Source organism: Tribolium castaneum, chromosome 8, assembly GCF_031307605.1.
Source record: "Tribolium castaneum strain GA2 chromosome 8, icTriCast1.1, whole genome shotgun sequence".
In the NCBI taxonomy this organism is placed as follows: Eukaryota; Metazoa; Arthropoda; class Insecta; order Coleoptera; family Tenebrionidae; genus Tribolium; species Tribolium castaneum.
In genome coordinates, this window is record NC_087401.1 from 9344336 (window position 1) to 9357033 (window position 12698).

The 12698-nt window shown below is 29.5% G+C and overlaps 3 protein-coding genes across 3 annotated transcripts in view; 2 read left to right on the plus strand and 1 right to left on the minus strand.

The window, feature by feature from the left end:
* LOC660424 (uncharacterized protein) overlaps positions 1-8992 on the plus strand; it is a 62899-nt gene extending 53907 nt beyond the window's left edge. The window contains exon 6 of the mRNA XM_966655.5: positions 8982-8992. The gene's annotated coding sequence lies outside the window, so the exon portion shown is untranslated. The remainder of the gene's footprint in view (positions 1-8981) is intronic.
* On the plus strand, positions 4821-8700 carry LOC660181 (beta-1,4-glucuronyltransferase 1). The gene is made up of 2 exons (XM_008196738.3): positions 4821-5365; positions 5409-8700. Exons 1-2 carry the CDS (start codon positions 4868-4870, stop codon positions 6168-6170), a joined length of 1260 nt encoding a protein of 419 aa, XP_008194960.2. The 5' UTR covers positions 4821-4867; the 3' UTR covers positions 6171-8700.
* On the minus strand, positions 8716-9981 carry LOC107398128 (beta-1,4-glucuronyltransferase 1). Its single transcript, XM_015981144.2, has one exon. It carries the CDS (start codon positions 9979-9981, stop codon positions 8716-8718), a length of 1266 nt encoding a protein of 421 aa, XP_015836630.1.
* Between the last annotated feature and the right edge of the window lie 2717 nt (positions 9982-12698).

A 12698-nucleotide genomic window follows, 5' to 3' on the forward strand; every position in this document is an offset into this window, starting at 1 on the left:
TTGTATTTCCTACTTTTTTGTGAAAATTTAAAGTTGTTTACGAATCCTTCGTTTCCTTTTTTTATTTTCTTTTAGAATTATTATAAGAAACATATCAGTAATGTAACAAATCGGTAACACGTAAACACAAAAAGTAAGAATATAAAAATGAATGAGATAACTGATTCTGTACGTTTAAAAGAAATATGAAAGAACGCAAAACAAACACAACAAAAATTATTAAATTAATTCGTAAATTGTCATGAAGATCTTTTTTAAATTTAAATGGTATTTCTTTGATAAAAAAATATTTTAACTCATCTCTGTTATGTTAATGTACCAAAGATTTCGTGCCAAATGAACAAGTAATCAGTTTCTTTATTCCTTCTCTGTTATTAATGTTATTATTATTATTAGCCAGAAAATTTTACAATTTTTATATTTTTTTCTACAGTTGTGAAAATCTAAAGTTGTTTACGTATTTGTATTTAGAATTATAAGAAATAAATTAGTAACGTAACAAAACTGTAACACGTAAACACAAAAGTAAGAATATAAAAAATGTTGAGTTAACTGATTCTTTACGTTTAAAAGAAATATGAAAGAACGCAAAACTAACACAACAAAAATTATTGAATTAATTTGTAAATTGTCATGAAAATCTCTCCTAAATTTAAATGATATTTAACTGATTAAAAAATAATACCTTAACTCATTTCTGTCATGTACACCAAAGATTTCTGCTAAATAAATAATAAGCTTTTATTTTCTTTCCACCTCTGTTATTATTATTAGTCAAAAAATTTTGTTGAAACAACGCAATGTGAAAAAAGAGTATTTAACACATTTTTTTGTATTTCCTACTTTTCTGTGAAAATTTAAAGTTGTTTACGAATCCTTCGTTTCCTTTTTTTTATTTTCTTTCAGAATTATTATAAGAAACATATCAGTAATGTAACAAATCGGTAACACGTAAACACAAAAAGTAAGAATATAAAAATGAATGAGATAACTGATTCTGTACGTTTAAAAGAAATATGAAAGAACGCAAAACAAACACAACAAAAATTATTAAATTAATTCGTAAATTGTCATGAAGATCTCTTTTAAATTTAAATGGTATTTCTTTGATGAAAAAATATTTTAACTCATCTCTGTTATGTAAATGTACCAAAGATTTCGTGCCAAATGAACAAGTAATCAGTTTCTTTATTCCTTCTCTGTTATTAATGTTATTATTATTATTAGCCAGAAAATTTTACAATTTTTATATTTTTTTCTACAGTTGTGAAAATCTAAAGTTGTTTACGTATTTTTATTTAGAATTATAAGAAATAAATTAGTAACGTAACAAAACTGTAACACGTAAACACAAAAGTAAGAATATAAAAAATGTTGAGTTAACTGATTCTTTACGTTTAAAAGAAATATGAAAGAACGCAAAACTAACATAACAAAAATTATTGAATTAATTTGTAAATTGTCATGAAAATCTCTCCTAAATTTAAATGATATTTAACTGATTAAAAAATAATACCTTAACTCATTTCTGTCATGTACACCAAAGATTTCTGCTAAATAAATAATAAGCTTTTATTTTCTTTCCACCTCTGTTATTATTATTAGTCAAAAAATTTTGTTGAAACAACGCAATGTGAAAAAAGAGTATTTAACACATTTTTTTGTATTTCCTACTTTTTTGTGAAAATTTAAAGTTGTTTACGAATCCTTCGTTTCCTTTTTTTTATTTTCTTTCAGAATTATTATAAGAAACATATCAGTAATGTAACAAATCGGTAACACGTAAACACAAAAAGTAAGAATATAAAAATGAATGAGATAACTGATTCTGTACGTTTAAAAGAAATATGAAAGAACGCAAAACAAACACAACAAAAATTATTAAATTAATTCGTAAATTGTCATGAAGATCTCTTTTAAATTTAAATGGTATTTCTTTGATAAAAAAATATTTTAACTCATCTCTGTTATGTTAATGTACCAAAGATATCGTGCCAAATGAACAAGTAATTAGCTTCTTTTTTCCTTCTCTGTTATTAATGTTATTATTATTATTAGCCAGAAAATTTTACAGTTTTTTTATTTTTTTCTACAGTTGTGAAAACCTAAAGTTGCTTACGTATTTTTATTTAGAATTATAAGAAATAAATTAGTAACGTAACAAAACTGTAACTCGTAAACACAAAAGTAAGAATATGAAAAGTGTTGAGTTAACTGATTCTTTACGTTTAAAAGAAATATGAAAGAACGCAAAACTAACATAACAAAAATTATTGAATATTTGTAAATTGTCATGAAAATCTCTCCTAAATTTAAATGAAATTTAACTGATTAAAAAATAATACCTTAACTCATTTCTGTCATGTACACCAAAGATTTCTGCTAAATAAATAATAAGCTTTTATTTTCTTTCCACCTCTGTTATTATTATTAGTCAAAAAATTTTGTTGAAACAACGCAATGTGAAAAAAGAGTATTTATCACATTTTTTTGTATTTCCTACTTTTTTGTGAAAATTTAAAGTTGTTTACGAATCCTTCGTTTCCTTTTTTTATTTTCTTTCAGAATTATTATAAGAAACATATCAGTAATGTAACAAATCGGTAACACGTACACAAAAAGTAAGAATATAAAAATGAATGAGATAACTGATTCTGTACGTTTAAAAGAAATATGAAAGAACGCAAAACAAACACAACAAAAATTATTAAATTAATTCGTAAATTGTCATGAAGATCTCTTTTAAATTTAAATGGTATTTCTTTGATAAAAAAATATTTTAACTCATCTCTGTTATGTTAATGTACCAAAGATTTCGTGCCAAATGAACAAGTAATCAGTTTCTTTATTCCTTCTTTGTTATTAATGTTATTATTATTATTAGCCAGAAAATTTTACAATTTTTATATTTTTTTCTACAGTTGTGAAAATCTAAAGTTGTTTACGTATTTGTATTTAGAATTATAAGAAATAAATTAGTAACGTAACAAAACTGTAACACGTAAACACAAAAGTAAGAATATAAAAAATGTTGAGTTAACTGATTCTTTACGTTTAAAAGAAATATGAAAGAACGCAAAACTAACACAACAAAAATTATTGAATTAATTTGTAAATTGTCATGGAGATCTCTTTTAAATTTAAATGGGATTTATTTGATAAAAAAATACTTTAACTCATCTCTGTTATGTACCAAAAATTTCGTACCAAATGAATAATCAGCTTCTTTCCTTCTCTGTTATTATTACTATTAAGTTTCACAGTTTTTTTATTTTTTTCTACAGTTGTGAAAATCTAAAGTTGTTTACGTATTTTTCGTTTTTTTGTTAATTTCTATTTAGAATTATAAGAAATAAATTAGTAATGTAACAACACTGAAACAGGTAAATACAAAAGTAAGAAAGAAAAGAAGAAAAAGGTTTAAAAAAGTAAAAAAATAAAAGAACGCAAAACTAAGTCAACAAAAACTAATGAATTAATTTAAATTGTCGCCTTGAAAGGAAATTCTTGCAAAGTGCAAGTTGAGTTGCCAACCTTTGCTACTAAAAAACTACGTATCATAATAGCAAATGAAATGAATAAATTCAATAATGTAAAAGCGATTATCTAATTGTAGTTTAAGACACAAAATTATAGTAGATTAAATTTTTGAGGTGCTCTAAAACAAAGATCTATTTAAAACTGAAATAATTGTTATTTGATAAAAAAAAATACTTAAGCTTATTTTTGTTATGTATCGAAATCTTCATTTATTTTATGCCAAAAAAATGATCTCTTATCCCTTCTACCTTTTCTGTTATTAATCAAAAAATTTCGTTAAAACAACGCAACCAAAGAAAGAAGTCTTTTTTTTAACACAATTTTTACTGTTTGTTTACACATTTATGAAATCTGAAGTTGTTTACGTATGTTTTGTTTTCTTCATTTTTTTTCATAATTAATATTAGAAATAAATTATATTAAAATCAAATTAAATTAAACACATAGACATAGAAGTAAGAATAGGCACAAAAAATATGAGATAACTGTTTCGTAAAAGAATTATGAATGCGAAACTAAGACAAGAAAAATTAATAAATTAATTCGTAGACTGTCACTTTTAGAGCAAATTCTTTAAGTGCCAGTTGAGTTAAAAGTGAAAATTTAAATGGTTTTTATAATTTTCACTCATTTGTTATCTATCAAAATCTTCATTCGTTTTTTGCGTAATGATTTAATGAATCTCATTGTCTTCTGGTATTTATTAGTCAAAAAATTTCGTTGAAACAGCGCATACAATGTTTAAGACAACGTAACGAAAAAAATATTTGAATATTAAAAATAAAGAAACTAAACTTAAAAATTTTTGCTGTTCCGAAGGCACTATTTTGAACAACTGTAATAACGTAAACGACTATAAAATTATCATAAAAAAGATCAGATTACAATTATCAGTAATCACAAACCAATACAAAAACAAAATTTGTTCAAATAAGTAAACATAGTCTTACTTTTTTCAATTTTATTAAACATATACAACTTTTCCTTTTTTTTTCAACAAATCCAGTAAGTACTATTTTCTTGAACATATTATAGATGAAGCTTACAAAGTGAGCGAATTTGAATTTGGCAATTTGTCAGTGATTTTTATTTTCAAAAGTTTATATTATTATTATTAAAAATTTTACAAAAGAAAGTTCAGTGTATTTTTTTATTTACATTTGAGATTTTTTGTTCCACGGTTCCTTTCAGTTTTATCCCCAACATGATATATTTATTTCACTTAAACTCAACAATAGTTTGATAAAAATGTGATAAGAGAAAAGCCTGACAGGAAATTTATATTTTCGTTAAGTAATTATCTACCGTAACTGATCAGTATCGCGGTATGATCTCCAGTCAAAAATGTTTCACAATTATTGTTATTTTCGCCACTCTACTTACGATATATCTAATTTCGTACAGTGTAAGAAAAAAAAGTGATTCTACTAGTGACCACAAACCCACATTAATTAAAAATTCCCCACTTTTGGGGACTCTAGCCAAGGTAAAAAAAATTACCAAATGTTTCGACAAAACCATGGAGCCCCAAATCACCCAAAGGGGCCAATTTTTCGTCCTGTCCAACTACGTGCCAGCTTCAAGCCAATTCAAATGCCACGAAAGCATCACAGTGACCACACAAGGCGATTTTACTTTTATCGAAAATTTGCTACCACTGGTGGAGAGGTGGCAGGGGCCTGTTAGTGTCGCCTTGTACGCCCCTGGAACCGACTTCGACCGAACAGTCGCTTCGATCCGCTACTTGCGCGAATGCACCAATCACATCATTGAAAAATTTGTCACGTTTCACATTTTCTTCGAGACTGAACATACGCCAGAAACGGTGAGTTAGCAAAACTTGGGGATTTTTTTCACAAGAATTTAAGGTTTCCTGGCCTGAGGGGGCCTTTGACTGCGCCCAAAACCCCCCGTTTCGGGAAAGTTCGGCCCAAACGTACAAAGCCGAAAACGATCTCGTCTACCCGATCAATGTGGGTCGAAACGTTGCGAGAGAAATGGCAACAACGCACTTTGTCCTAGCGCTGGACATCGAACTGTTCCCCAATCCCGGATTTATCCCGAAATTCCTGGACATGATCGCCCGGGACGAGCCGCCCCTGGACCGTCCCTACCCTCGAGTGTTCCCTTTGCCAGTTTTCGAGATCAAATCGGGGGAGAAAATCCCCGAAAACAAGTCACAACTTCGCGAAATGTTGGATAAAAATCTTGCAATTTACTTTCACAAGGATATTTGTTACTCCTGTCACAAAATCCCGAAGTTCGATCAATGGAAACGGTTAAATGAGTCGCAAAATTTTGGGGTTTTTCGGGTGGTGAAGAGGATTCATGAACACAAACACTGGGAACCGTTTTATGTTGGTACGAATGCGGAGCCGCTCTATGACGAAAGGTTAAGTTGGGAAGGAAGGAGGAATAAAATGACCAATGGGTTCATTTTGTGTGTGCTTGACTACGACTTGATGGTTCTGGATAATGCCTTTTTGGTACACAGGCCAGGGATTAAGGAAAAGTCCGCCAAAAATGAAAGGAGGAGTAAGTTGGTCAAGGAAACCAATAAACTGATCGAGCAACGAATTTTGCCAGAAATGAAGGTTTTGTACGGGTTTAAAGACGGTTGCATTGTTTGATTTGAATTTTTTTGTGATTTTCTTTCATTTTCATGATTTAATAGACGTATTAACGAACGCAACGTCATCATGTCTTTTGGCAATTTATACTTTATTACTTGTCACTAGTCACTAGTCACTAGTGGGTTATTTTTGAATTTCTATAAATATGCAATCGATAATTGCAATACCAATAAAAAAAATGTAATCAAGATTGCACTGTTCTGGGTAGTTTCAAGTTTGTCGTGACAGTTTTGCTAAAATTTTCTTATGTATTATTATTATTATTTAAAAGATTAAAAACCAGTCATGATTCAATTAAGGTTCCAGGTGGTAAGTGGTAAGTGCAATTAGTATTTTTGGTTGCATCTTAGGACATGTCAGAAGTAACCTACTATTGACTCATCCTGTATACTTTTTCTATAGTAACATAGGGTGATTCTTTTCGGGCCTACATTAGAAAATTTTTAACTTCAAAATATAGCTAGAGCTTTAAAATTTTGTATACGATATATATTGACTATTCCGAGTTTAAGTGAATTATTTTCAAAATGGCTAAGTTTTCGGAACTACGAGAAATTGGCGTCAAGTTTAAAATTTTAAGTAGAAACCACTCATTTTTATTGCATTTTTAAATTTACTTTCTTCAATTGAATAAAATTTACCTAAGTTATAAGTATTTATCTGTCATAGTTTGTGACATATGTCAATTTTTTGTTAATATTTTTATTCGCAGGGGATAATTTAAAATATCACATCTCTTGAACTCTTTGCGATAAGTGAATATTTTTTTTGCATTTGATAATCGAAGGTTTGAGGAGCCATCTAGAATTTTCAAAATTGTCAACTGTTAAAATTCACGGCTAATATGATTTTTTTAAAATGCTCATCAAAAACGGCTATAACTCACATTTTTAAATAGAACGATCCTATTTTCTTAACGGCAATTTAAAAGAACATTGCTATTTATCTTGACTTTTATCAACACATCCTATATCTATCTCTTACAGTTTTTAAAATAATCACAAAAAACGAATTTTACTTTGTAATTTTCGTCGTTAATCAAGTAGGCTTTGCAAAATGGTCAACAATTGTCAAACTTTATTATTTTATGTGGTTTTTAGCTGATTTATTATCGAATAATCAGTAAAACAATAATATTTAATTACGGTTTATTATAACTTAGTGAATTATCTAAGTAACTCAGTGGGTCTGCCATCGAATTTCGAACTTTTTGAATAAAAATGGTGAACAAATCGAACATTTCTTTTAATTAATAGCACAATTTTATAACATTTTTCAAAAGTTTACTGGATTAAAAATAAAAATCATCAGCCATTGTTCCATGTTTTGCGATTATTTCAAAAACAGTAAGAAATAGATATACAGGGTGATTCAAAAGTGACGGACAAACTTTTGTATGGTGATAAATGACGTTCAGTTAGACACAAAAATGAAGTCATTTTTCTCAAGCAAGTTTATTTTTATATATTTTTTGATTTGTTTTCTTTAGCAACGCTATCGATTTTTGGTCTTTTAGTTCCTACGATGTCGAATTTAGTTTATTGACGATTTTGTAAGTTTTGTAATTGTTTTGTACGTCAAAAGATATTAATTGTTGATTTTTTCCAACAAATATTTATTTAATGTTGCAAAAGCTGTCGTTTCCGCGAACAGAAATGAAAAAATATGACCAAAAGCACCAAAAACTTTAGAGAGATCTCGTGAAAGAAAGCTTTGTCATTGAAACTTTTAATTCAATTTGATGTCCTTTATCAGCACCTGGTACTTTGAATCACCCTGTAGAAGATGTTAATACAAATTTTTATAAAAATTGACGTTTTTTGTTGCTATTAAAAAAAACGGTATCATTCTATTAAAAAAAAGCTCTTATAATCATTTTGTGATCATTACTTTCAAAAAATCATAGTAGCCTTAAAATTTGACAATTTGACAGGTTTGAAAACTTTAGAAAACGCTTCAAATTTTTGGTTATCAAATGAAAAAATAATTATTCACTTAGTCTAAAAGGTTCAAGAGAAGTGATATTATATAAAATATGACAGACATTTTATTTATTAATTTTTTTGAATTTTGGTTTTATGAAAGTATGACAGAGAAGTACTACCAACTAGGACACACTTTACTTTAAAAGTTTAATAAGACAAATTTAAAAATGCAATAAAAATAGGTGGCTACTAAACTTTCTAAATTGGCGCCAATTTTCTATCGTTCCGGAAGTTCAACCATTTTGAAAATAATTTATTTGAATTTAAAATGGTTGATTTGAATCGTGTATAAAATTTTGAAGAATAGTTTCTAAAGAATAACCCTGTATAATGTAAAAAATAGCCTTGTCACTTGTAACTTTTACGAAATGAGTCTCTGGTGTTAAGTAAAATTTTATCAGTTCGATAGATTTATTACTTAATTCGGACAAATACAAAATTTACAACCTGTTTGTCTTAACAGATTATCTCTAATAATTTAGTATTGTATCACTATTTATTTATTTTATTAATTCTTATCAATAAAAGATTTTTATCACAAATTCAGCTTATCATTTTCACACCTCGCACCCTCCTCTCCTCCCAAACAAAATCTCCAGCTGTGGCATAATCTCGGTTTTAATGCTCATATCAGTCAAGTCGGTCATGGCTTGCCTCCTCTCGTCCATCGTCTTCACTTTAATGCCCGGCTTATGCACCAAAAAGGCATTATCCAGGATCATAAAATCATAGTCCAGGATACACAAAACGAACCCTTGAACCAGCTTATCCTTCTGGCCTTCCCACGTGAACCTCTCGTCATACAGTGGTTCCTGGTGCGTGGTGATGTAGAAGGGCTCCCAATGCACATACTCTCCCTTTCGTTTCGCCGAGTAAAACACGCGCAAACCGGGCGTTTCGGCCGTTTTTTGCCACTTAAGGGCCTTGGGAATGTCGTGACATTGGGCACAAATGTTGTGGTGGAAGGGCACGGCCAAATTTTTCGCCAGCATTGCCTGGACTTGCGTTTTATTGTCTGGGATTTTTTGCCCAGTTTCGATTTCAAAGACCGCAAGGGGGTACACACGGGGCGTGGCCCAAGGGCCGTTCTGTGCGATCATTTTGAGAAATTTGGGGATGAGGTAAGGGCTGGGGTACAGTTCGATGTCCAAGGGAAAAATAAAGTGGGTCTGTGCCATTTCACGTGCAATATTTCGAGCTAAATTTATCGGAAAAACGAGCTGGTGGGCGCTCTTGTAGGTCGAGTTGGGCAAAAGCAACGTTTCGGGACATTCGTGGTCGTCTTCAAAGTCGTACGTTTTTAAATTTTTTGGCGGCATGTGGCCGCTCGGGAAAAAAATATGAAAGGTCACAAATTCCCTGACAAGGGCGCTGTGGCAACGCAGGTGTTTAATCGCGTCCAAGGCGGCGTTGAAGTCAGTGCCGGGGGCATGAAGGGCGACACTTATGGGCCCTTTCCAGCGTTCCACCATTGGTAAGATATTATCAAGGAAGGTGAAGTCGCCCAACGTGGTTATGGTCACACTCTCGTGGCACTTGAACCGTTTTTGGGCCACTATGTAGTTGTACAGCACCCAATAGTCGCCTCTTTGTTGGATCTTGGGTTCCATGGGTCGGTCCAGACACCCGGTTATGTGTTTCACTTGTTGCAGAATTTGAGAAAAGTTTGAGGGGTCACCTCGCTGGCTTCTCTCATAGTCGGACAGTAATAAAGTCTCTTCCTTGGCTTCCAGTTCGTAGTTTATGGAATTTGACACGTTCCACAAGTAAATAACTATTAGTGTCACAAGGAAAAGGGCGCAAAATGGGAGTATTTTTGCCATTTGTGACGAAATTTCATTTTATACTGGGCTGATAAAACAATGATAGGAATTGATTTTTTGATAACAGAATTGATCAATAAAGGACGTCGTCTGATAAAATTTATTCAAAACGGACTTGATAAGGTGTTCAAATAAAATTGTAACCTACTTGTAATTTTGAAGATTTTTGGAAATTCTGCTTTAGGGCACCTTACTTTGCAAGTGGATGCGAGCAAGGCCACCATGATGTAATGAAGAACGTAGCTGTGATTTTTTGATAAAAGACATTATAAGTATTAAAAATAACTGTGATAACTGATAACACTGATAATTTTCACATGTGGAAAGCAAATATGATATTAGTAGTAACAGTAGTAACACACCTGTAGGTGTATACTTTTAACAATAAATACCAGCAATTTTTGTTGCTTGTTTGTTCGCTTATTTAATCATTAATGCGAATGCACAAACTTGAAACTCAGTTTTTAAGTAAAATAATAAACAAAATCATTTTTTACTATGTAGTTTTTAGGTTAAGTCATTACCTCAACAATGTTTTAACAACTTAAACAGCTTAACAATTTTAATGTTTTTATGGAAAAACCTAAGTTCAAATGGCTTTAAAAAATACGGTCATATACAAGACTTCCAAAAAAATTTATCAAAAAATTACGTATCATTTTTTTATAAAAAAATAAAATGATCAAAACATTAGTTGATTTTTTATTTTATTTTTAAATCACACTTAATTTTTTTCTAAAACTTTCAAAAAGTTACGATATTTTTTTCAAGCGATTTGAAATCAAAAAAATATAGAAAAATAAATAAAACGAGCTTTAATCCGTTTACACTAAAATATTTAAAATGATGTGGAAACAAACTTGTGAGGGAATGAGTCACCTTTGGTACAACACCCAATAGTAAAGAAACCATACTGATAATTTCTTTTTTTTGCAAAGTAATACTGATTTTTTTTTAAGTTAAACATCTTTTGTAGGTATAGTGAAAACATTTTTACACGATTTGATATAATTCTTGTTTCTTGGTAAAACGGAATTTAACAAATATTTTCATGTACCACAATAAAAATACTAGAGGAAAATGGACTTCCACCAAAGACTCTATAAATTACGAGTAAAAGTTATCGATAATTTATAGAAAACTATGCCAATGTATATAAAACTATGTTAAAATTTAATTTGTGGTTAAAAGTTAACAACGCTGATGGACCAACCAAATTGCTTCAATTTGGTCACGTGATCAGTTAATCACGCATTTAATTGCGAATTAAATTATTGTTGTTTCTATAAGCCGGTACTTAAAATAATTGGATAAAAATCTTTAAGAAGCAAAAACAAAAAATGGAGTATTCTAATTAACTTTGTTAGGTTATTCAATGATTTCTTATTTTTTTACCTTCTTAAGTGTTCTGTACAGTGATGAAAGTACTACTTTTATAAAATTCTTAGTTTTTGTGTAATATATTTATTTCAAAAACTGAGCAGAATCGTTAAATACAAGTTAGATTTAAATCATCAGAATTAAAAGCTACGATTAAAAATGCAATAAAATTTCAAGTGTTCAATTAAAAATAAAACATAAGTTTGAATTGTAGTTGATTTCTGAAACCCCTTATATATTTGAACGTAATTTTAGGTAATGCAGAGAGGGCTAGAAATATACAGCGTGCTCAAAAACTGGCGCACCAACTCAATGGTGTGTGGTAGAGAAGTGGTTACATATATTGGTAAAAATAGTTAAAAAAATCTTTGTATTAAAGTTATTAATAAATAACTAATTTTAGGTAAATGATATGTGGCAACGTTGTCTAAAAGTCATGATCGCAATAGAATTTGAGCAACAATAAAAATAAATTATTTTTGAAACGGTTTCCTAGGAAATAATTCCCAGTGTTGGCACATCTACACATTGTGAATTTTTTGATGAATTTTAATTTTTTTAAATTAAAAAAACTACTAAAATCTGATAGTAAATTTTAAAATAATTATTCATCGTTTTGTTACGGAACGATTACCTGGTATGAAACATAGAAATATAAAAAAATAATGAAAACTAAAGAAGTTAACACAATAAGTTTGTAGCTCCAGATTTTTTAAAATATAACTTAAGGAATTTTTTTAACATTTTTCCCGTAATCTGCACTTGCTTCTCAATAACGTACCACTGAGTTAGTGCGCCAGTTTTTGAGCACCCTGTATTTAATATTTTTTTGTAAAAAAAATTTACTTTTCAATTATTTAAAGATCAATATTGGACTTTTTTAACTCGCTGAGATATCATGTATGTATTTGAATGATGCTTAATTTTGTTTATTAATAAAATATAAACTTAAAACTAAATTTGCAGTCTAAACATTTGTAAGTTTCCATTTTATAATTTTTTTTGAGATATTTAAGGGTCATCAATTTTCAGAGAATTCTTTGCTTTGACTAAAAAAACTTTTTTAAAACAAGATAAAAACGCTGAATTCTGGCTCAAAACAACAAATTATGTTTTAATTTGTTATAGATTCTTTGCTCTGAAACGAAAAATCTTTCACATAGCTCACTCAAAACACCTTAATCTAGTTAAAAAAAAACGATTTATGTAACATTTTGAACAAAAACGGCTTATTTCGTACGATTCCTTGCTGCGAAACGAGTAAATTATTATTGAACATACTCAAACCGTCGTATTTTGCCTTACAATAAATATTTATGTTACAGTTTAGATTAAAA

Bases quoted from the DNA above. Each gene is read 5' to 3' on its own strand.
- LOC660181 (XM_008196738.3), top strand. From the start codon at position 4,868: ATGATCTCCAGTCAAAAATGTTTCACAATTATTGTTATTTTCGCCACT. The intron at 5,366-5,408 runs GTGAGTTAGCAA...CAAGAATTTAAG, and splicing joins CTGAACATACGCCAGAAACG to GTTTCCTGGCCTGAGGGGGC.
- LOC107398128 (XM_015981144.2), bottom strand. From the start codon at position 9,981: ATGGCAAAAATACTCCCATTTTGCGCCCTTTTCCTTGTGACACTAATA.